This window comes from Megalobrama amblycephala, linkage group LG1 (assembly GCF_018812025.1).
Source record: "Megalobrama amblycephala isolate DHTTF-2021 linkage group LG1, ASM1881202v1, whole genome shotgun sequence".
In the NCBI taxonomy this organism is placed as follows: Eukaryota; Metazoa; Chordata; class Actinopteri; order Cypriniformes; family Xenocyprididae; genus Megalobrama; species Megalobrama amblycephala.
This window is the reverse complement of record NC_063044.1, coordinates 10208679-10234711: the sequence shown is the minus strand read 5'-3', so window position 1 is coordinate 10234711 and position 26033 is coordinate 10208679. Positions and strand designations below refer to the sequence as shown.

The following is a 26033-nucleotide window of genomic DNA, read 5'->3' as shown; positions in this document are numbered from 1 at the left end:
TTTTAACAAGAATTAAAGCATGTCATGAAAGAAAATCAATATTAAAAAATATTTATAGAAGATTTACTCATTTACACTTGTTTTTAATTATTCAGTTTGGGCTAAAGTATGGTATAGGCCTATTATAGAAAAAAACTAAACTAAACTAGCCAGAAAATATGATATATAAATTTTAGTTATTACACAGACAGCAATATAGGCTCTTGCATACCCAAATCAAACCCGAGTTTGCTGTCTTTTTCGCCGAGTTTGCAGTCTTGTAAACATGTTCATGCGTCAGATTATGTAAAACACAAAGCTTACCTCATTCGTGTGCAGCAATGGATGACACGAGGCTTTTATTTATTTATTTTTATTTAATTTACGTTTATATGTGAGTGTTGTACACCTTGCATGTTAACAAACTTTCAAGACTATCAAGTTTAACTATGACCAATTATAAAAACAAATTTATAGCTGTCTTTGTAAAGAAATGCTCACTTTATATGCAGCTTCGAGCCGCTGCTGTGATGCTGTACAAACGCTTCCAGTGTGAATACTCGCGCGTCTCTGCAGCTGCAGTTCACGCTCACGCGCTGCTTCCGCTCTGCTGCTGCTTGCGGTGTGAACCCGGCCTAATAGTGCGCGTGCGTGTTGAATTTATCTCCGTGATAAATTAATTTACCCAGTAAACTATCTTTTTTAAAGTGGGTGCATCAATTATATCTGAACCCTTAACATATATTTTTAATCTATCTATAGTCACAGTGGAAATACCTAAAATTGGGAAAATAGCCATTGTATCCCGTCTATAAGGGTGGTGATAAAACGGATCCAAATTCATATCATCCAATCTCAGTCTTGCCTTGTGTTCCAAAGGTGATGGAGAAATTAAAGGTGCTCTAGAATTGAAAATTGAATTTACCTCGGTATAGTTAAATAATTAGAGTTCTGTACATGGAAATGACATACAGTGAGTCTCAAAAACCATTGTTTCCTCCTTCTTATGTAAATTTGATTTGTGCAAAAGACCACTGAACAACAGGTGAATCTCAACATAACACCAACTGTGACGCAACATTCGGGATCATTAATATGTACGCCCCCAACTTTTACATAGGCCAGCCCATGTTCAAAGCATTAGACAAGCCAGTATTAATGTCTGGAGCTGCACAGCTGAATCATCAGAAGTTCTGCAGGTATTGTAAAGCAAGTTTAAGACAAATCAGACAAATCAGACACAATTATTTGTTATAGTTAACCAGTAATTGTTTAAAGCTCACTCTGGGGTCTTTCCCCCATCCCCCGAGAAGATCTCAGTTACAAGTTTTATTGCGCTAAAGAAAGTGGTTGCCACATGGAAGAGCAGAGATATGTGGTTGCCACATAAAGAGACACAGAAAACCTGCATCTTTCCTGCATTTTTCCCACAGAACACAGACTTTCCTGCATTAATTTATAGACAGACGGTTCTATAAATGAACATGCACATCCCCAGGAAATGGTATCCATTATTACTGTTGTTGTATTGCACTTACAGTGTATTTACATGTTTTATGATACATTTAAGGTAACTTCAATTATGCCATGTTTAGTGTCTATGCTTTCGTATCGAGAAGATGTAAATGCTTGTGTATACAATATGTTTGTAAAACACCAGTATTACAAGAATCTTTAATAGTTCCTTTTCAACAACTCAGCCATTTTAAATCACACTCGATCATAAAGCCCCCATAGAGGAATTTTGCCGCTCAGAGATCCTCTCCATTACATTGGCCAGTTCTCCACCTTATTATTTTCAGAGAAACAGTTTATATAGGAGCCATATTTAGATACTCGTGCACAAGAGATTGTTTAATTTATTTATTTATTTATTTCAAATATTATTTAAATATATAAAGAAATTTTATGTTGGTTTAATACTTGGACTAACCTGTTTATATGAATAATTTATATGTAACCCTGGGTTTAATCCTTGTGATTTTTAAATGTACACATTCAAAGTTGAGTTCGTTACTTTGTTTACTTTTAAAAGTGTTAACCAGTATTTATAATCTCTGTATGCAAATTTAGTTAAGCAAGTCATTCGTTTCGATTAGCTTGTAAAAGTTATGATCCCACCCCTTTTTACTAGCAGGTGTATTTTGATTGGTGGATTATGATTCAGTGGAGAGAACTGTTAAAGGTGCTCTAAGTGATCCTGGGCGGAGTAACTTCCTGTTGACGTTCGAAGTGTTGTCAAACAAAACAGAGGCTAGCTAGACCCTCCCTCCTCCTCCTCCTCCTCCTCCCCCTCCCCTCCGTGCTTCCTGAAACAGTCATGAACGCACATTTAAAATCATTCTTGTCGGTTATTGGCTGGAGCATGTTTATTATGTTTTGTGGTCCAGGCTACACCAGTTTGTTTTTGTTGCCATTTTTGGAGCTTGTGGCGACTACAGAGACTGTTTTTTTTTTTACAGTGTGTTCAGGGGACAGGAAGCTAGTGGATAGTGAGGAGATGTTTGCTGTATGTGACAAAAAATGTTTTGGCCTAAAAACGTGTGACATCACTTAGAGCACCTTTAAATGATTGAATGGAGTGAGACGCAAGTTTGGTTTTCTCTGTGTGATTTCAGTTTGAAGATGATTTTGTTCGTAAAGTCGGAGTTATTTCGGCAAGAATATACTCTGTAAAAGTTTTATTTATAGTTTGTTATCTAATTTGAGTATTTTAACTCCCTGAGGTCTGAAAACGCGCTGGCGCGTTTTGCAGGATTTTTTCACATTGCAGCAAAACAGACTTAAAATACTCCGTCATTTCTTGTCATAGAGACATAAGTAATATATCAATTGAAACTATAGAATGTCTTCTTTTATTTGTGTACACTCAGAGTAAAAACACAATGTTGTGCTTTTTGTAAAATAAAGAAAACTAACATGATGCGTGATCTCTCGTCTCCCTCTGAACGAAGTCCAATCTGATAGTTCTCAGAAAATGAACTGTAACTTATGAATACTAATGACAAAAAAAATGACAATTACGTCTGAAGAAACGTTGAAATGTCAGGTTTTAAATCGTGCAAGTCAAATCGAAAACAAACATTCTGTATTTATGTAATCTGTATGAAAAGAGAGCCATGTCAGAAGTCTGTGATTCAGCTCATTATCCGCTAATGTGGCCATGCCCACGGAGCCAGCGCTATTCAGACGCAAATTCAGAGGCAATACATGCATTCATATTACGTCTCAATCGTGTATTTATTGTCTTGAAAAGTGTTTATTTGGATTTTAAAGCAATGGTTAGCGATCTCTAGAAGACATGCCGTTAGTTCCTAGTTCCTTTTCTTCTTTATATGAATTTGTGGCCTAAAGGTGTACAGAGAGCGCCCTCCGGCTGCAAGTATGAATTGAAAATACCATTCCTGAAATGTCCTCTTCTTCTTTAGAATAATTTGTGGACTAAAGGTTACAGAGCGCCCTCCGGCTGCAAGTATGAATTGAAAAAACAGTATCCAGCACTCATAGTGATGACAATAAATATTACTTCTCAGTATAGAAAATTGACATAAATATATAAGAATCCATCAATATTTCTCCAAATGTGCATGCTTTTAAGCTAAAAGCCTATATGAAATGCCATAGAGGTAACATAATTGTTCAGACACTTTGCATCACAGAAATACATTTTATTTTAAAGAATATAATAGAATACCATTATTTTAAATTGTAATAATATTTCACAGTATTGCTGTTTATGATGAGCTGAGACATTATTACAGAGGTTTTTTTTCACAGCCTACCTGACTGAAAGGCCTCATTAATATGCAAGTCATTTCAGGTCATTATTATGTGATTCTTTTGTCTTCTCAGGTGTAAATGGCCCATTATTCTTGCAGATTCACGCCTCCACGCATACTGTTTCTTGACAAAAAGTGTCTTACAAAAACGAAATCAATATATTGTTTTATATGAAGGAGTAGGCAGCATAATTTTTACATAATTCTGAAGCAAAAACTCTAGTCTACAACCTCCAATACCAAAAAGTCTTGTGAACACAGATTTAATATACTTTTTTTGGCCTTATTTCAGTGACTTAAGTTTTTTGTTTTTTCAATAACCACGCATAAACATTATTCCTTCAAAAATACAAACATGTACATACATGTTCCTCACATATTATTGTAGGCTAGTTTGTGCTGAATACAGTGTAATGACACTTTTGTCATTTATATGTTTATGAACAACTGAAAAAAGCACAAATGTCAGGGCATGTCAAAACTTCTCCAAGCCCCAAATCAGCCTCAGACTCCAGAGGGTTAAGCGAGTTTTGATGGACTAAGCATCACTAGAATAACACTGTTTACGTTCGGATGAGAAGACGGGAGTAACAGTGTATCACTGGGACGGGACATTGTTGAAGGACATACTAATGATAGAGCTCGGATCGGCTTTATATTACGAGCTCCTCTGGCACCGTAAGAGAGTCGTTGCAACCCCAGATAGCGTTCTGAGTCCCCGCGAGATTCAGAGTTCCTCTGGCACCGCTGGATAGTGTACTGTGTTACGGAGGACTTTGGTGGCCGGCGACGGAGCGAGTGATAGAAAGAGCGGACCTCTTGTCGTGGTTGATTGGGTAACTGCACCTGGATCGAGGTACTCAGTGTTGTTTGTTTTGCTCATTTTGGAGTGAAGAGGCCAGTTTGTGTTTTATTAGGCCACAACGCACTCAAGCAACGACTCAGGCCTGCAACAGTGGTGTTTGTAAATGTGTGTGAGTGTGGGAGTGACAACCGCATTTAAATGCGGGAATGAGTCCCCTAAATTATCGTTACATGTGTGTACAGAACACAACTCACTCTCGAAAATGCGATGATTGACAGCTTGGAAACCATAGCGACGTTCTGGCGTCTCTCGTGTTTGGTATCCGTTATCGTGACCAAAGTAATATTAAAGTGACAAAACACTCGTTATTTTCAGCAATTTAACTAAACACACTAACACAGTCGACGGAGGCGTTGTGTTTTGTTTATGCTTGTACAGCCTGTTTCACACAGAGCGCGCTCTATCTGTGTTGCCATGATCACTCATTATAAGCGTATTTAGGCTTGTTGTTTAAGCTCGTCTCATAAGCGAATGGGTTTGTTGAGTTATTAAAGTGAGCAGACATGAATCGCGATATTTTGGTCTTATTTTCAGCATAAAGAATTTGGATTTATTTAGGTTTATTATGGGATTATTCTTGTTCGCTGATTTTTCTAGCAAGATCTGGCAACTCGAATGAGAAAAGGCTTGTGCTTTCCCTGTGATTGACCACACATACAGAAGAGAGACACATCTCCGAAGAAGGTTAAAAAATGTCATTAACAACTAGTTGTTCAGTTCGGTTCCGTACACACTGCATAGAATTTCTGTAAATGCGTTTGTCACTACCTGTATTTTTCGGGAGTTATTTCAGTTGTAGAATGCGGTTTTCACTCCCGTATTTTACTGAACTGTGTGTGTACAGAATGCGATTAAGCACTAAATGGTGAATTAACAACCGAATTTAGCTGCAGTGTGTATGTGGCCAATGTGTATTGTTGCTATGATTACCGTCTAGGCACGCCTTTAGCAAGCCGTAAATAGACTGTCATCATTTCCGTGCCTATATATGGTTATAGATTCCTGTTCAGTCATCTGCAGATACTAATTTATTTGTTTATTTATTGAACTATTTATTTATTTATTATTTAATTTTATTTAATATATTTATTGACATATTTATTGACATCTTGACTATTTATTTATTGATTTACTTTCTGTGATAATAAAACACTGTAGTTTGTAGTATTTACCCATACTTACCTGGTTTATTGAGTTATAATTACCTGTATTATTAGGTCCTTTAACATAGGTGTTTTTTCAGCATCTATCTGACTACAGAAACGGAAAAATTAAGGCTTAGCTTATAACTATGATTAATATTAGAGGTGTGTAATAATTTATACACTTGTCGAGAGACATATTACCAAAACCCGGTGCTCCAACCTAACAGAACTTGGGCGTGGTAAAAGAGGGTAGGGGGCGCTACATATATGTAATTATTAAATAATTATGTAAATTATTTTGACAGATATCATTTAGAAAAGGAGGTAATTTTCACTGCTACAATGATGATACCCAACTATATGTTTTGAGGCCCAACATGTTACAAGTACAACCTCTGTGGTTCCCTCCTCTGTCCATCAGAGGTCTCACTCCTGAATATTGACTCTTACCATTTCACATTACATTTCCCATAAGCCCTGTTCCTGGTACTTATCACCTGCACACCTGTTCTCCATTTCCCCAGACTATTTAAGTAGCTCTCCCAGTCACCCTCATTGCCAAGTCTTGTTCTGCCTAGGTGAACATTTATGAGCATTACTCCCTATATAATACCCTGTTACATTGACATTGGTTTGTTTATCAGTGTTTGACCTGTTTGCTGCCTGTAGTGATGGGCAAATGAAGCCTCATGAAGCACTGAGGCTTTCCCAAAGCTTTGAGAGTGTCAAAAACAGCGCCATCTGGTGTTTAGTAAAAAAATAAAGCAGCCAAAACCCTGTGAATGAAGCTTCGTCGGACGAAGCAGACACACAGTTTCATGTTACGTGCTCAAATAAAAGCCTAAGGCCGGGTTCACACCGCAAGCGGCAGCAGAGCAGAAGCAGCGCGTATTTTTTCGGCGTCCATGTTAACAGATGAGAGCGTTCACACCGCACGCAGAGGCTGCGCGGCAGCGCGGAGCAGGAGCAGAGCAGAAGCAGCAGTGCCGCGATCGTTTCGGCGCTGGGTCTATTTTTGCTGCGCTGCTAACGCTCAATTAAAGTGAAAGTACACCTTTGATGGACAAAATAAATATGATTTAACACCAAAAGTGCTCAAAATGCACAGAATAAGCATATTTAATGTGTTTTAACAAGAATTAAAGCATGTCATGAAAGAAAATCAATATTAAAAAATATTTATAGAAGATTTACTCATTTACACTTGTTTTTAATTATTCAGTTTGGGCTAAAGTATGGTATAGGCCTATTATAGAAAAAAACTAAACTAAACTAGCCAGAAAATATGATATATAAATTTTAGTTATTACACAGACAGCAATATAGGCTCTTGCATACCCAAATCAAACCCGAGTTTGCTGTCTTTTTCGCCGAGTTTGCAGTCTTGTAAACATGTTCATGCGTCAGATTATGTAAAACACAAAGCTTACCTCATTCGTGTGCAGCAATGGATGACACGAGGCTTTTATTTATTTATTTTTATTTAATTTACGTTTATATGTGAGTGTTGTACACCTTGCATGTTAACAAACTTTCAAGACTATCAAGTTTAACTATGACCAATTATAAAAACAAATTTATAGCTGTCTTTGTAAAGAAATGCTCACTTTATATGCAGCTTCGAGCCGCTGCTGTGATGCTGTACAAACGCTTCCAGTGTGAATACTCGCGCGTCTCTGCAGCTGCAGTTCACGCTCACGCGCTGCTTCCGCTCTGCTGCTGCTTGCGGTGTGAACCCGGCCTAATAGTGCGCGTGCGTGTTGAATTTATCTCCGTGATAAATTAATTTACCCAGTAAACTGATGTTTAATTCTAGGATGAATGTCAATATGATTACGAAGAAGAATATATGAATTGCATATGGCAAATATTTTATTTTCCTGAAGTAATTTGTATCCTTCATATTAATTGTATGACTGGGTATTTAAAAGTGAAAACCTACTCGTAAAGTAAGACCTGGGGGTTCGAACATTCTGATACACAAAACAAAATGTGCACGACATGATTGGACAGAAAGTGAGGTTTCTTTTGTCGTCGATCACGTGACTCTGGGAAACCAACCCTGCGTACAATTCAGAAGGGCTCATCCCTATGCCCTAATCCCTTCAAAGGGTTTACCCTCCGGAGTGAGAGCTTCGAAGGGATGAAGGGTGTAGGGGTCAAAAAAACTATTTTTTTGGAATGCGCTTCTGCGTCATCTTAGCGAGACAAGCAAGGACGAGTAAATTGTGCAAGCCGCACCCTTTGTTTAACATTAGTTTATTTATTTATTTATTTAGGTTTATCGCACCATTATATATGTATTTTAAACATTTAAATGGACTGATAAAGGGAGCTGTAAAGTATTTTGTTTAAGTACAATGACGTTTTGACCATAATAATGTACCAAATCTAACTCGTATAAATATTGCAGTAGTAGAAAAATACTATATATACATTTATAAGTAAAATTGAACTCCTAACCTGTATCTATTCTGTGACATCAAACAACTTTCCTGTGCAAAGGATCATGGGGGCCCGCAGTGTCCATCAGTTGTTCCCTTCGAAATCCTTCATTCCGAAGGGCCCTTTGAATGAGCCAGTTTTGAGTACTTCGGTTTGGGATGACCCTTCAATATGGCGGCCATGATTGTTTTCACTCCGAAGTGCCCTTCGGAGGTCGATATATCCAGTTTGGAATGCACCGCAACACACACCCCAATACGGGGCTTCACTAGAAATCGTGTCGCATGTGTGATACACACATCGAAGCTTCAGTGTCATATATAACATCACTAGCTGCCTGCCTTTGGACTGTTTGCCTGGTATTTTATCTATGATTATTAGCTGCCTGGCCTGACCTGTTATACTACTACTTCTAAAAAGCAAAAGATGGATAGCAACTCAGTTGACGCTTCGTTACATGACGTAACACGCCAATTCACAAAACAGAATGCATAGTTGATATTAAAAATTGGATTAGAAGTGTCTTACTACTATATTTAGGGAAAAAAAGAGGTTTTACAGGTTTTAAAAGAGGTTTTAATTATTGGACCAAAGAGCTCCTTGTGTAAGAACCCAGAATACTGCTTAGTTCTCGATGTATGTTTATTTAAATCCTCATCATCAGTCAAGAACCTGTTATTTTATAGCAATCTGTCATATGAAGGCCACATTTTTAAGATTTGTAAAACTTTCCATCTTAAAAAACATTTCTAAATTATAACATATACTCTATGTGTAATGTAAAAAAATCAATTCCTGCATTCATGACCTCATGTATAGATTATTATAACATATTACTGGGTGGTTGCCATGCAGGCTTAATAAACTCCAGCTGGTGGAGCAAAATGCAACAGTTAGAGTGCTTACTAGAGCCAGTATGATCATATTAGCCTGGTTTTGTCAACACTGCATTGGCTCCCTATGAAACATTGTAAAAATGTTAAAATCCCGCTGATTACTTATAAAGCCCTGAGTGGTTTAGCTCCTCATTATTTGAGTGAGCTTTTGTCACATTACAACCCTTCACATCAATTGCATTCTCAAAATTCTGACCAATTAATAATACATGGAACATCAAATCGACTATCGGCGGGAGATACTTTTCCTCTTTAGCACCCAAGCATTGTTCAAAAGAATGCAGCGTCATTTTTTTCATCGTTTTTGGAAGCTAAAATGAAAAACTAAATTTTTATTTTATTTTTATTAATAGCATTCATTATAGATAGATGTCATTAAATCATCTTTGAGAGCAAGGGGGCCCCCTGATGGTTCAAGGGTCCTACACAATTGTGTACTTGTGTAAAGAGAGGCACTGAAAACACATATTCATTCACATATGAAAACAATGAACACAGTAAATGTTGAAGTCAAACCTCAGTATGTTTAGTCGACAGTGTGAACTCTTCAGTCCAACAGAAAGCTGCTTCACAGAATGCTGCAGGTTATTGTTACTTAGATTCAGCTCTGTCAGATGAGAGTCTGGTGACTGTAGAGCTGAAGACAAACTTTCACAGTCTTGACCAGAGAGACCACAGTCATTAAATCTGTCAAAACAGAACATTTACCCAGATTAATTTTTGATGTTCAGTGTTTCTTAAACAGCATACTTCATAATCAGACCAGCAAGATATTTCATATAATATTTTGACATTTGTTTAGTGATGTAGAATAAAAGCACTGATTAAACAGCAATCAGTGAAATTACTCACAGGGCTTTTCTGCAGCATCTCACAGCTGGAACGAGTCTCTTGTAGTCTGCCTGTGATGATGTGAATCTCTTTGGGTTGAACTCATCCAGCACCTTCTCTGACATCAGCAGTATGTAGGTCAGCACTGTGCACATTGAAGAAGAGAGTTCTCTTCCTGGATGTTCATCTGAACCAAGGTATCTCTGGATTTCCTTATATAATGAATGATCTTTCAGCTCAAGTAAGCAGTAAAATAGGTTGACTGAAGCTTCATCTGATATAAAGTACCCATCTTGTAATTGTTTAATGTATTTAGTTGTTTGCCTGATGCTCTCTGTTGTGTCCTCAATGTGTGTGAACAGGCCTTGGAGCAGGTTTTGACTGGATTCCAGTGAAATGCCCATCAGAAACCGCAGGAAAAGGTCAAGATGTCCTCTCTCACTCTTCATGGCTTTATCAACAGCCTCCTTTAGTAGCTTCTGCAATGTGATATATTCTTTGGGCTTATCAAAGAAAAACTGAAGCTCCTGCATGTTCTTGTTCAGGTAACAGAGGAACACATGCACTGCAGCGAGGAACTCTTGAACACTCAGATGCACAAAGCTGAAGACCTTTTCTTCATGAAGACCATCTTCTTTCTTAAAGATCTCAGCAATCATTCCTGTGAACTCAGTGTCTACATTCACATCAATACCACATTCTTTCAGATCTTCCTCATAGAACACAATGTTTTCTTCTTTCAGCTGTTCAAATGCTAGCTTGGCTAACTTCAGAATCATTTCTCTATTTGACTGTAAGAGCTTTTTACGTTGTCTTTCTGCTTTGCCATCATATTTCTGGCTCTTCATGTTCATCTGTACCAGCAGGAAGTGAATGTACATTTCAGTGAGTGTTGTACTGATGTTCTCTGCATTGTTCTTGATGAGAATATTCTGAAGTACTGTGGCCGTGATCCAGCAGAACACAGGAATGTGACACATGATGTAGAGACTACGAGACGTCTTAATGTGTGAGATGATTCTGGAGGCCAGAGTCTCATCTGTGATTCTCTTTCTGAAGTACTCCTCCTTCTGTTGGTCAGTAAATCCTCGCACCTCTGTGAACAATCCCACATACTCAGGAGGGATCTGATTGGCTGCTGCTGGTCGTGAGGTCACCCAGATGAGAGCTGATGGAAGCAGATTCCCTTTAGCCAGACTTGTAAACAGCTCGTCTACAGATGATCTTTCCTCAACATTGTTCAATATTCCACTTTTAAAATTCAAATCCAGGCGACTCTCATCAAGTCCATCAAATATAAATGCAAGTTTACATTCCTTATATAACTTAGATTTCTCCAGGTCCTTCAATTGAGGATAAAATTTCAGCAGAAACTCATGGAGATTGAACTCTCTGTCTTTAATGCTGTTAATCTCTCGGAATGGAAGCAGGAACACACAGTGTATATCCTGATTGGCTTTTCCTTCTGCCCAGTCCAGGATGAACTTGTGCACAGAGACAGTTTTTCCGATGCCAGCGACTCCCTTGGTCAGCACAATCTTTTCCTCATTGTTTTCCCTTAATAATGTAAATATATCATTGCATTTGATTGGTTTGTCCTGTGTTTTTTTGTTCTTGAAAGCATCATCAATCTTCAGAATCTCATGTTCCTGATTGACATCTTTCATATCTCCCTCTGTGATGAAGAGTTCTGTGTAAACATCCTTAAGATGTGCTTCATTTTCTTTCTTGCACTCAAAAATATGTTCTGCTTTCTTCATCATGTTGGTTTTGTGAGTTCCCAAGAATTTTTTCAGAATCAAATCCTCTGTTATAAAAGATTGGTGTAAGTAAATAAAACATGATGGAAAGCAAAAACATATTTTATTTAAAAAAAAAAGAAACATGACAAAGCTTTCACATCAGCATGATCTGATCAGAATTCATTCAACATATTGTAATTAAATTACTGTTGAAGGTATCACAGCTCAGAGGCCTCAGATCTTCCATTTAATTCACTACATTTTGATAAATATATTACACTCGTGGAAGGGAATACCCTTAAGCATTCAAATCAGAAATATCATCCAGACATATATTCTTTTTTAAAGGATAAGTTCACTTTCAAATAAAATTTTCCTGATAATTTACTCACCCCCATGTCATCCAAGATATCCATGTCTTTCTTTCTTCAGTTGAAAAGAAATTAAGGTTTTTGATGAAAACATTCCAGGATTTTTCTCCTTATAGTGGACTTCAATGGCCTCCAAACGGTTGAAGGTCAAAATTACAGTTTCAGTGCAGCTTCAAAGGGGTTTAAACGATACCAGACGAGGAATAAGGGTCTAATCTAGCGAAACGATTGGTCATTTTCGAAAAAAAAATTAAATGTATATGCTTTATATAAACAAATGATCGCCTTGCAAGTGCTTCCACCTAAACCACACTTTCGTATTCTCCAAAAAGTTTACGCTGTATGTCCTACCCCTTCCCTATTCTACTTACCGAAAAAATGGAACTGGTGCTGCGTTTGTTCTGTAAATAGAATAGGGAAGGTGTAGGACATACAGCGTAAACTTTTTCTAATTTAAAAACTGCATGTTGTGTTTACTTGTGTTATCTTTGATTAATATTTAAATTTGTTTGATGATCTGAAACCAAGTGTGACAAACATGCAAAAAAAAAAAAAAAAAAAAAAATCAGGAAGGGGGCAAGCACTTTTTTCACACCACTATATACATTTAAAATTTTTTTCAAAAATGACCGATCGGTTTCTCTAGATAAGACCCTTATTCCTCGTCTGGTATTGTTTAAAGCCCTTTGAAGCTGCACTGAAACTGTAATTTGGATCCTTCAACCGTTTGGAGGCCACTTGAAGTCCACTATAAGGAGAAAAATCCTGGAATGTTTTCATCAAAAACCTTCATTTCTTTTCGACTGAAGACAGAAAGACATGAACATCTTGGATGACATGGGGGTGATTAAATTATCAGGAAAATTTTATTTGAAAGTGAACTAATCCTTTAATGCCTAATTTGTAAACTCAGTACAGAAGGTAGGGTTTGAGGAACAGCTGGCAGTGAATGCTCTAGTTCTTGTATGTAAGGTATAATGAAAATTGTGAAAAACATAGTGTTATAAGTCCTCCGTTCAAAGACTCTACCTTTTGTGTGTACACATACACATTTAGGATGAAACATAGATTTTCTGTACATTAGGCTCCTGGACTGGTGTCCAAATTCAAAATACATCCGACCATTAAATAACCCCTGAAACAATTTAAAAAGCCAAGTTCACGCTGTACAGACTGACGCTGATCAATCACCAGATCACAGTCCTGCTCACGACAAAAGGTGAATGAACATGTCAGTTGGTGAAAACAAACACCGCCCAACACTAAAGGCCCTTTCACACAGGACGCGGTATGTGCTGCGCAATGAAACCCATTTATTTCAATGGCTTGCACCGCACGAGGACGGTTTGTTGCTGTGTCGACCAAAGCGTGCACGCCGCGCTCAAAGTTCAAAATAGTTCAACTTTCAACTCTGTGACGATTACCCACGTGACCAATAGCAACGGGGCATCCAAACAATCAGAAAGCAAAATGGATGAACAGCTATTGTCTGTGTTGGAATTTTGCTGGTCATATAGAGACATCAGGGGCCGGTTGCACCAGCTGTGAGTAAGTTACAACGTAGCCTAGTTTTGACGTAAATGGCCACTAAGTTACAACTTACGCACTACTAAATATGTTTGTGTTGCACCATTAAATTTAGTTGAAGTGTAACTCTACGTATACAATAAATATTTACGGAAGCCTCCTATCAGGAGTAACGGTTGGAATAAAATAGCAGACTGACTGAACTGCATCAATAAGCTCTTGTTTTACCTGACAGACTTCATTCTTTACACATATATGATGCTGCTGACATATTTTACACTCGCTTACATTTTAAGAGAGAGAACATTATGTGAAAATATTACTTAGCCACTCTTCAACACGAACCCGTCCTAAACAGCGCGCCGTTGTGTGCATTCGTCCCATCACTCCGTGTTGTGCATGTCAAATAAAATCAGTTATAATCAATAAATGTTCCTTCTTATGTTTTTTTTTGTATCAGTATTTATTTATTAATCCTTATTCATTTAGTTTCAAATACAGTTTCCGAATGTAATTTATTTAGCCTACTTATAAAAACATATTCATGATTAAGTAGGCTATTGTATTTAACAGAAACTTATTTTTACTGTAACTACGTGAGGCAACATAAGTCAGAATGAAGGATAAACTGAAATTCATGGCATTTCACCAACTTCTGCTCACATTTTTGAAGGATCACTGAGGGTAAACATCATATTATGCGACTACGCATTACTTTACGGAGATCTTACGAGCTATTAGCTACATTCTGCCTTAAGAACAAATGGTGCAACCGAATAAAATACAGAGTTAGTTACAAACTAGCTAGTAGTTACTAAGCCACTAGTGTGGACTTTATATTCCAACTTAAGAAAGAACTCCAAATGGGTGGTGCAACCCTACCCAGGAGAAAAGCTGTGTCATGGAGACATGATAGAGACTGTCAAGAGCTGCTCTTTTTCTTCTTCTTACAAGCAGCAGGGCTAGTGCTATCATTCGCTTCTTAGCACGGGACATATACTTTGCTGCTGACCGAAAGGTGGAACAACAATCAAATGGCTAGACTTATAAAACTCCCGCTACAAGTTTGGACAACTCTGCCTACTGTGCTCTGGCCAGTGTAGCGCAAATCGCTTTGTATCTGAAGTGCAGCGGCGAGCGCAGCGCATACCGAGTCCTGTGTGAAAGCCCCATAACAGGGAAAACACTGATCTGACAAAACCTGGCATTCATGTCTATTGGTGTTGGTCGACATCTGATGGTGCAGTGTGAACTAGCCTTAACCCTCTGGAGTCTGAGGCTGATTTGGGGCCTGGAGAAGTTTTGACATGCCCTGACATTTGTGCTTTTTTCAGTTGTTCATAAACATATTAATGGAAAAAGTGTCATTACACTGTATTCAGCACAAACTAGGCTACAATAATATGTGAGGAACATGTATGTACATGTTTGTGTTTTTGAAGGAATAACATTTATGCGTGGTTATTGAAAAAACAAAAAACTTAAGTCACTGAAATAAGGCCAAAAAAAGTATAGTAAATCTGTGTTTACAATACTTTAGGTATTGGAGGTTGTAAACTAGAGTTTTTGCTTCAAAATTATGTAAAAATTATGCTGCCTACTCCTTCATATAAAACAATATATTGATTTAGTTTTTGTAAGACACTTTTTGCCAAGAAACACAGTATGTGTGGAGGCGTGAATCACCACTGAATAATGGGCCATTCTCACCTGAGAAGACAAAAGAATTGGATAGTAATGAGCTGAAATGACTTGCATATTAATGAGGCCTTTCAGTCAGGTAGGCTGTGAAAAAAACCTTCTGTGATGTCTCAAGCTCATCATGATATATGAAACATACAGAAAAATATTATTACAATATAAAGTAATGGTTTTATATTATACTTTAAAATATAATGTATTTCTGTGATGCAAAGAGTCTGAATATAGGCTTTTAGTTTAAAAGCATGCACATTTGGAGAAATATTGGATTCTCATATGCTTATGTCAATTTTCTATACAGAGGAGTTATATTTATTTAATAGTCATTGTCATTACTATGAGCGCTGGTGTTTTCAATTCATCCTTGAAGTCGGAGGGCGCTCTCTGTGCATTTTTAGTCCACAAATTCATCTAAAAGAAGAAGAGGCTCTTCCAAGAATGGAGTTTCCAATTCATACTGCAGCCGGAGGGCGCTAAAGAAACAAAAACTCATCTAAAATTCATCTATAGAAGAAAAGAAAACAGGAACTAACTGCATGTCTTCTAGAGCTCGCTAACCATGACTTTTACATCCAGATAAACACTTTTCAAGACAATAAATACACGATTGAGACGATGAATACATGTATTGCCTCTGAATTTGCGTCTGAATAGCGCTGGCTCCGTGGGCGTGGCCGCATTAGCGGATAATGAGCTGAATCACGGACTTCTGACATGGCTCTCTTTTCATACAGATTACATAAACACAGAAGGTTTGTTTTCGATTTGACTTACATGATTTAAAACCTGACATTTCAACGTTTTTAGACATAAGTTTAATTTTTCTGTGATTAGTATTCACTAAGTTACAGTTCATTTTCTGAGAACTATCAGATTGGACTTCGTTCAGAGGGAGAGGAGAAATCATGCATCATGTTAGTTTTCTTTATTTTACAAAAAGCACAACATTGTGTTTTTACTCTGAGTGTATACAAATAAAAGGAGATATTCTATAGTTTCAATTGATATATTACTTATGTCTCTATGACAAAAAATGACAGAGTATTTTAAGTCTGTTTTGCTGCAATGTGAAAAAAAACCTGCAAAACGCGCCGGCGCGTTTTCAGACCTCAGAGTGTTAAAGAGAATACGACTGTCAATACTATACCTTTCTCTTCTCTGTGTTTCTCTGCTGTCTCTGTGATATTTTGTGGCTCTGTGAGGAGAGAGAAAAGGAGGGAAGAAAAAAATGTATATACAGACACAAAAGAAAATACTGTGGCTAAAGCATGTCTGCCTATGAACAATATGACCATAAAATGAACAGATTTAGAGGCCTCCCTTTTATTCTCCTTCTGAGTGTAATATAAGTCACCATTCACTTCCTTTGTTCAGACACCATAGAGAATGTATGAGTGAAAAAATGTCACATAGCCTCTTTTGTATTTTTCTGTAACTGAAAAACAACTCATATGTTTCTTTCCCTCTTATTTCTAGCCACCTTGTTCCTGTTTTTCATTATTATTTCTTTATTATGTTGTGTTCCATATTTGTATATTTCTGACTGTGAAGTGATTCCTTTTATGGTTTTATCTTTGTGCGCCATCTGGAGGGCAACATCTAGGATGGGGTGTCACTTTTTTCTAAGTAAAGTATAAATTGAGTAAACTGCTCAATTAAGATTGAAGTTTTGGGACATGACTCTGTTTGTGTGATAATTCTTTCCACAGCTACAGACCATTGATCACTGAGAGGGACTGAAAAGCAATCTTAAGAGTAAGAGAAATCTAATTATTACATGAACTTACATGAATAGGAGAAGGGTTCACAATAACTGAGCATTATTTCACTTATCAAACTATCAACTATCAACTGACAGCTAATAAGCATTGTGTCTCAGTGAGCACAGCTATAGTGATAGTACCGTTTCCTGCAGGGTTCATGATGATGTTCACTGGTCCTGTGATGGTGTTTCCAGTGAGTACAGGAGCATTTACAGCTGCTCCCGTCTGAGCATTCAGATCAACAATGACTCCAGTGTGAGCGCTGCTGCTCATCTGGACTGGAATAGAGACAGAGATTAATTACATTTCCTAAATGACAACTTTAACATTACTGATATTCTTTTCTTCATTACCTTCCTTGTGTTTCAGCTTGTCTTCTTCCTGCTCCTCTCGTGTGTCACAATGCTGATCAACAGATGCCATCATCCTTCACTCACTCACTGCTGTTGGACATGAAGAAAAAGCTTTTGAATTGCTTTCCAAAAATAAATAAGGCAGTATTTGAAAATAAAAAGTAAATAAAATATAGCCGCAAGCAGCAATTATAAAGTATATTATGAGTTATTGAATGTGAAGGGGGTAGATTCTGGAATCCACTGCCGCTTCAATGTATGTATTTTAAGTGATTTGTAATCAAGGTATTAACCTACAATTAATATTTATCCTTCTACACATTTCATGATTTTTAATTAATTATTCAAGCTTATAAGATTTTACTTAGTCAGTCATATAATTACGTAAACACTAGAGAATAACAAAGAACAACTTATCTATATGTTTTGTGGAAATATTCTGCTCAACCAACTTCAACCTTGGAGAAGCTATGCATCCTTTGTATCTATGTATGTGTTCTTACAGATTAGTATTGGTGAAAGATGAACAACTGGCACCCGTGATCAGGGTGCGAACTACGGGGGAGCTAGGGCGAGCTCGGCTCCCCTTAATAAGACCTGGGCTCCCCTGAAAACGTGATTTGTAAAATTTTGGGGGGTCTCAAAAAATATTGACAATGTGTTATTTTGACGTGCAATTTCATTTTTGTGAAATGTGATCATCATGGATTGACCTGTAAAATTGCAAAAATATCATTCATTCATATCAATTCGTGTCTATAATGTATAAAATAGGGTAAATTCTGTATAGTGATCCTATATAGTTGCTTTAGTGTACACAGTCATAGCTGTTATGTATCTTTGTAACTCCCCCTTTGTATAAAAAAAAAAAAAAAAAAAAAAAAAGTCAAGTGGGCTCCCCCAAAGTCCACGGTAAGCTATAGTTCGAACACTGATTAAAACGATAGCGCACTGTTCGCATTAATAAACATAAATTAAACATATATTAATGCGAAAAACTAGTAATTTCACCATAGATGCATATAATTTAAAGTCTCTGTTACACAGACAACACATGGCTTTTTTGCCTCGGGTAAAGCAAGGAAAATGGTACCTTACCTGGCATTTAGGTGAACATGCCAGTACATATGCAGCACGCGCTATTGTGCTTTCACATATGCCGCATTTGCAGTGCGCAACTGATCCGTGGCTGTTTATCACAAACACAACATTTACTTATTTTTATTTCAAATCCAAAAGTTGTTACTGAACATGGCTTGTCAGCATTGCGCTTTGAAGGAGTTAAACGATCGACTTTTAAAGTCGACATTTATGTGATTAAAAGTGCTAAAGAGGATGTTTTGTTTTATACATTTTTGCAATATTACTTGAAACTGTCTTTACTAACTGGTAAAAGACTATTTATTAGGTGCACTGAAAGTAATAATATTAATATACATCATCTGTGCACGAGGTAGGGCCTTAAAACGATCATCGCGTAAATGATTGGCCCTCTGGCTTGTCAATCACTGCCATGACGTTCCTTGTGAGAGACGAGCGCAGCTGCGCACTCCAGTAACTTTCCACACTCCACAGGCGCCGCATGCAATGTTTTTGTCAGGAGACAGGAGTAACAACTACAGATTACGAGTTACCTGCGGTGAGTCCGACATAATGAATCCACTAACACAACACAGTGAATGCCGGTGGTAAACACTCGTGTTCCAATACGAGTGTTTACGAGTTTTGGGAGGCGTTCCTTCAAAGGAGGGGGTTGTTCTTACGCATGCGCTCATTTCAAAAACTCAGTAACAGTCTTTGGTTTCTCAGTCGACGAAAAGATCCTCTTTAGCATCTTTAAAGGTGTCGTAGAATGTGTTTTCAAAAGATGTAATATAAGTCTAAGGTGTCCCCTGAATGTGTCTGTGAAGTTTCAGCCCAAAATACCCCATATATTTTTTTTAATTCATTTTTTTAACTGCCTATTTTAGGGCATCATTAAATATGCGCCGATTCAGGCTGCATGGCCCCTTTAAATCCTCGTGCTCCCCGCCCCCGAGCTCGCGACTGCCTTAAACAGCATGAACAAAGTTCACACAGCTAATATAACCCTCAAAAATTACAAAGTGTTCTTCATGCATCATGTCCAATCATGTAAGTACAGTGTTTATTTGGATGTTTTGGACATTTGATTCTGAATGAGTTTGATGGTGCTCCGTGGCTAAAGCTAACATTACACACTGTTGGAGAGATTTATAAAGAATGAAGTTGTGTTTATGAATTATACAGACTGCAAGTGTTTAAAAATGAAAATAACGACAGTCTTGTCTCCGTGAATACAGTAAGAAACGATGGTAACTTTAACCACATTTAACAGTACATTAGCAACATGCTAACAAAACATTTAGAAAGACAATTTACAAATATCACTAAAAATATCATGGATCATGTCAGTTATTATTGCTCCATCTGCCATTTTTCGCTGTTTTCCTTGCTTGCTTACCTAGTCTGTTCATTCAGCTGTGCACAGATCCAGACGTTAATACTGGCTGCCCTTGTCTAATGCCTTGAACATGAGCTGGAATATGCAAATATTGGGGGCGTCCATATTAATGATCCGGACTGTTGCGTCACAGTCAGTGTTATGTTGAGATTCACCTGTTCTTCGGAGGTCTTTTAAACAAATGAGATTTACATAAGAAGGAAGAAACAATGGTGTTTGAGACTCGCTGTCAGGCACGGATTAACACATTGTAGTGATTGACCACATTTGAAGTGATTGAAAAATGAGACGAGTAAACTCAAAAGCATGCCTTCTCCATCGTTTTTGAGTCCTGTTCTCTTGGTGTATCTTCTGAACTATGATGCAATGGTGGATGCACTATTTTTCTTATCTGATCCAATGACACGATGTCTGGTAATAGTATAGAAAAAATTGCACTGCGCATGTGTAGAACTTAGTCATCCGCGTGCATCCTTGGTTTAGTATAGAGCATGTATGCACGTGACATCCCCGTCGACCGTTACGACTGCGGTTACGCCCACTGAGTGGCAAAAGACTGAGCGGCAGCATTGGTTTTCAGCGTGAATGCCGTGAAAAACACACAAAACACATCTAATTCGGGAAAGAGCTTTGTGACTGACTAAATAGCTTTGACACAAAACCTGAGGTAGATATTTAAAGACTGCCGAAAGCTACAGAAAAAAGAAGCAAATGGATCACTGCAATTCACAGAAACAGCTGGACTCCAGCAGAGAAACATGGATTTGCAGTTATCATTTTGTGTAAAATTGTTGGATTTTGAGGTAAAAATCATACTGTATATTGTATTGTTATATATTATGTTGACAAATCATCAATTAAATATTTTCCATCTTATATTCTGCATAATTGTGTGTTTTAAAATAAACACTGACAAAAAATTTGTCAGAAACATTTCGGCGTCGAAATCAGGCACATATAAATGTCAGGAAACACGACTCCTGGCTGCATGTCAATATCCATGGATTAGGTTTATTTGACAAGTTGTAAGAAACACTTTCAATTCCAACCTTTAGTGTAATCGTTAGTTTTACTCGCGTTTTCACAGTTTCCCCTATTTTGCCACTCAGTCCAGCTGAGGGAGCGCGTTTTCGGCGGGAAAGTGACGTCGATGCATACCCTCTATACTTTGAAAGATACACGTGATGCACGCTGCACAGAGCGGGACACTTCAAAAACGGATTTAAAATAGACAACAAAAGGGTATGTTATACAGTAAACTACAGTACATGTTTTCATATCATTATAAAGTAATTAGTTTGTTGACTAGATGCTGCATTAGTGGAGAACAGTTTGCCGTCGAGGCCGATAGATGAGGATAACATTAGTACCTCAAGCGGTTAAAACAATGTGACAAAATCACTAACTGTTTAATGTCACTATTGTTACCATTCATTTGCATTAGTTTATATCCATAATCCTACTGCTCAAACTGTGTATTGAACAATTTTTAATAATATTTTTTGCTCATTTTGTATTTTACATTTACTTGAACTTTTACTTTCAATACTTAAGTACGTTTAATATCAAAAAATACTTTTCGTACTTAAGTACAAAAAATGATACTTTAAAACTTTTGCTCCCAAAGTAATTTTCTGGTAAGATATCTATACTTTTACTCAAGTATGGTTTTCGAGTACTTTATACACCACTGGAGATGACAGTTCCTTAAGTTCGTCCCATTGACAGGTAGATGCTTTAATCCACATACAGGTTGGGCCGTGGAATTAGTAATTTGGTAGTTTGGTTTTGCATTTCTTTCAGTAGCCTAATGTTTTGCTCCTGTTCCTCTAATAGTGCAAACAACTTGTACTGAACATCCACGTTCTTGGAAGAGAATTTTAATTTGTGTCTAATCAAATTATTTTACCCGATCTTATATAATATAAATAACACCAATTTGCTGTTGTTGGAACACATGGTAGACAAAAAACAATGCCTTCACAAAAAAAAAAAAAAAAAGACCAAGACAAGACATAGGGAAGGGAGGCTGCTAAAGGTCATTCATTATTGCACACATTAAAAACTTCAGCACGCCAACAGCCCTTACGAAAATTAACCATGGTTTTACTACAATTAAAAATAAATAATTGTAGTTGTTCCATGGTAACCACAAATTAACTATAATTCTGCTACAAAAACCACAGCTTAACTATAGCATTTGTGTGGTTAAATAGAAATAGTAATCAAAACCAAAGTCCTATAGTTTTTTATCAAAACACCAGAAACCATGTTTTTACTATAATAAAACATGGTTAATTTTCGTAAGGGAGGTAAATCATACGGAATATTCAGCAGGCAGTTTGTCACACTTTAACTCCTGTAAAAAATATTTTGCATTGTAATCAATTCTTAGTTGATACTAGTAATCTATAACAAAACATTTATAATATTATAACATACTATAAATGTTCTATATGAGTTTTAAAATTATCATGCAAGTGACTGGGATTTCAGTCAAATACAAATTCAGGTTTTAGTTTGTCAAAGAAAGTGTTTGTTTTATTACTCATATCTTTCTTATCAGACAGGTTTGATGAATAGTTTGCCAGGTCTTCTTAGGTAAATGTAAAACCAACTGCCAGCCTGTATGGAGAGTTTCTTGAGACTCCAGCAGCTTTAAATGCCTGTTTGCTGCCTCTTAATACAATTAATTTGACAGAAACTTTCCTTAATAAGCCTTTATCTGAGTGAGTTCTGCTGTGCTCTGAATCACTCACAAATCTTTTAGCAGTTCAATAATCTCTATTCAGTGTTTGCAGAATATAGGTTGTTTTCATGACTTTTCAAGGCATTGCACAGTTTCATGATTTTTATCTTCAGAAAGATCTTTCTACCTCTCCATATTGCACAAGAACTGTGCTTAATAATGTGGAACAACTAATTTAAGTAGGTTTTCCATTTACCTATAAAGACCTGGCAAACTATTGAACAAATCTGTCTGAGACTGATATGGTTATCTAAAAAGATATGAGAAATAAGTTTTATTTTACTGAAATCCTACTGATATATCATTTGGATAATAATTTGAAACACAGTGTATAGATTTATGCTTTATAATATTAAATTTAATCTTTTATACTTCCATTTAAAATTAAACTGAGGCAGGCTCAGAGAGTGAAGGAGATCCACTGAGCATCAGCCAAATCAGACAATAACAGGTGGCTGAGAGAAAAGGAATATGCTAGAAATTATATGAATGTAAGAATAATTACAACAACTTAAATTCAATTACACAACAATGTAAATTGAATTAGCACTAATCTTAATAATGGTTACAATATGTGTGTTACGGACAGAATGGCGAGAGACACAGATGGTAAGCAGATAATATGTTTATTGAGACAGAGTACTTGAAACACAGCAGAGGAGGCAAGTAGACGGTGAAATGATATAGATGATATGGAATAAACAAACTGATACTTTTCTTTGTTTGCAGGTACATGGAATGGCGGCTGAGTAGATGACTGGAGACGGAGGAAGGTGAACACACTCACACACACATACGATGGAGACACGGAGACTGGGAAACAAGCTGGAGTAGAACTGGTAGGTATTTCTAGAGGATATGGAGATCGACTAGATGAGTCCTTCATAAGAAAGAGATCGTACAACTGGCAGAAGGTGAGTGCAGTGTCTTATAGTCTGTGGTGATGAGGTGCTGATGGGGATCAGGTGTGTGTGTTCAGTACTCAGGTGAGGGAGTCCACAGTGATTGGCTGATGGAAGAACCTGGCGTGTTTGTGACAGTAGGAGAGTAGGACAGTAGGACACACCTAGGAGGGAGAAGAAAGCCTTCCACACTCGTGAAGTGAACTGGGGTCCATGGTCAGACACAATATCTTCAGGAATGACATAGAATCTGAAGATGTGGTTAAACATGAGTTTGGCGGTTTCCATGGCAGTAGTCCCTTGAGGAGAATCAATCTACAGAACTTGAAGAATCTGTCAATTACCACCAGGATGCAGGTATTGTTGTCAGAGGCAGCCAAAAAAGAAGTCGGTGATAAAATCCACCCCTAGGTGTGACCAGAGCGTTGGTAGAGGCATTGGTATGGTATGAGGGCACAGATGTCTGAGACCATTGGATGGGACTCACGATGATGCTCTCAGGGAGAATGGGCTCGGGTTCTTCACTGGTCTCTTCCGAGGTGTAGAGACGGGATAAGGCATCTGCCTTCACATTCTTTGGAACGAGATCGGACAACTGGCAGAAGGTGTCTGCAGTGTCTTACAGTCCGTGGTGATGAGGTGCTGATGGGGATCAGGTGTGTGTGTTCAGTACTCAGGTGAGGGAGTACGCAGTGATTGGCTGATGGGAGAACCTGGCGTGTCTGTGACAACGTGATTGTAAAAAAAAATGTATTCATTCTTTAAGAAGATATTGTCCAAGAGTCAACTAAAAAGAGTCAAAGTGAAGGTGCAGTCTCCCACTGCCACCCCCACCGTCCCTTTAGTGCCCCTTTTTTTGGTTTGGGTCACTGCCCCTTAACCCCTTAACACCGGATGGAGCGTCGGCGCTCCCATTTGCGTGTCTCTCTTTAAAAGCCAATAAAAATTGAATCCATATAGGTAGCACAAAAATTCTTTTTGCATACAAAACCAGAGACTTTAAACTTTCATATCAAGCCTCCAACATGCTTCTGTTGCGTTGTTTTCACCCTCTAATGAGTCTGAGTAATATGCGTTTACAACAAAAACAGCACAGCCGTTAACTGAATACAAGTATGTATATTTCACGTGCTCATAACTTCATGAAAAATGCACAGATCATAAAAAAATGGCACATCAATATTTAAAGCAGATTCTCAAGATTAAAATGTCCAAAATCAATATAATATATTGCGTTGATCACAAGATATTACTCACAGAATGATTTAACATACTTGGCTAAAAACATGTCTCTCATCTCTTCGGGATGCAGTGTGTATCCAATGTTCCCGGACCCATCCATGTTCGTTTTCCAACGTGGAATAACACAAAATAGATATCATTTCAAAGCTTAGAATCTCATCTTTTTAATGCATCTAATCATTTTGAAAAACTCCTAACGAGTGCTGAGAAGCACCACTAAACCAGAGTTTACCGCCCGCTGGCGCCACCTGGCTGCGGAAAAAATGAACAACAATTTTTCAAACTATTCTTTATGCTATCACCACGATATTTGAACCAGATGCAGCTCACATATAGGAGAGCATCACCAAAAAAGAATTTTTTAGTGATCTTATTGTGTTCCTGAGTTATTCCATGTCAAATAAAAAAAAGAAAAATTATTTTTAAAAAATTATATATATTTTTTGTCTTTTATCAGCTGTTTCTCAGCAAGAAAATATCCAAATGTAATGTAATTTATATTTTCTTAAAATTTAAAATGTTTTCTATCAAATGATACCTACCTTTTGACTCTCCTTGCTAGAGTTTTGGAGTTATGAGTCTTTACTTTTGTGTGTGTCGCTCAGAAAAAAAAACTCTAAAAAAGCCTTCAGGTCTTAAAGGGTTAAAATGTCTGTGCACGGCCCTGTTGGACGATATTAACCAACGTTTCATTTCGACAAAAATAATATCCAAAGCTTAAAGCCTTAAGAATTACCTACCTGCACATATCTGAATGTTTAACATGGTGCTGTAAACTGACCTGCTGCAACTGATGCTGTTGCTAATATCTGGTTAATCTGTCGTAATCACCTCAGGAGTCACGGTTGAGGGGAAGGAAAATCGAAAGGTTGACTGCTTTTTATATTTGCATGGTTTTTGTTTTTAATTTAAACTAATATTTTTAGTATTTTGTTACAATTATTCATAAAATATGCTATTTCTAATCATTATTATATTTTCTGGAAATCATCTCGCGACCCCTCCCTCGATGTCTCGCGACCCCCACTTTGGGAACCACTGTATAAGACCTAATGTAATGGAAGAATTTTGGTATTCTTCTGTAGCCTGACGAGTAACTTTAACCGTTGTTCTTGTGAACTCAAAGACAGCCTGATGCTTTGTTTATAAATTATTTGTGGGTGGCTGTTTGTTGTTTCACCTAGCAATTTCCCTTCAATTTATTACTTTTTTATTATTATTATTTATAATGATTACATTTTGAATGTGAAGATCAAGGTAA

At 37.3% G+C, this 26033-nt stretch overlaps 1 protein-coding gene across 1 annotated transcript in view; it reads right to left on the bottom strand.

Moving 5' to 3' along the window:
• Positions 1-26033, bottom strand: part of LOC125250578 (NACHT, LRR and PYD domains-containing protein 12-like) — a 129535-nt gene that overhangs the window by 64673 nt on the left and 38829 nt on the right. Inside the window, 5 exon segments of the mRNA XM_048163219.1 lie at positions 9626-9796; positions 9962-11747; positions 16429-16476; positions 17185-17322; positions 17398-17487. Of these exon segments, the coding sequence (XP_048019176.1) occupies positions 9626-9796; positions 9962-11747; positions 16429-16476; positions 17185-17322; positions 17398-17470 (2216 nt within the window). The 5' untranslated portion in view covers positions 17471-17487.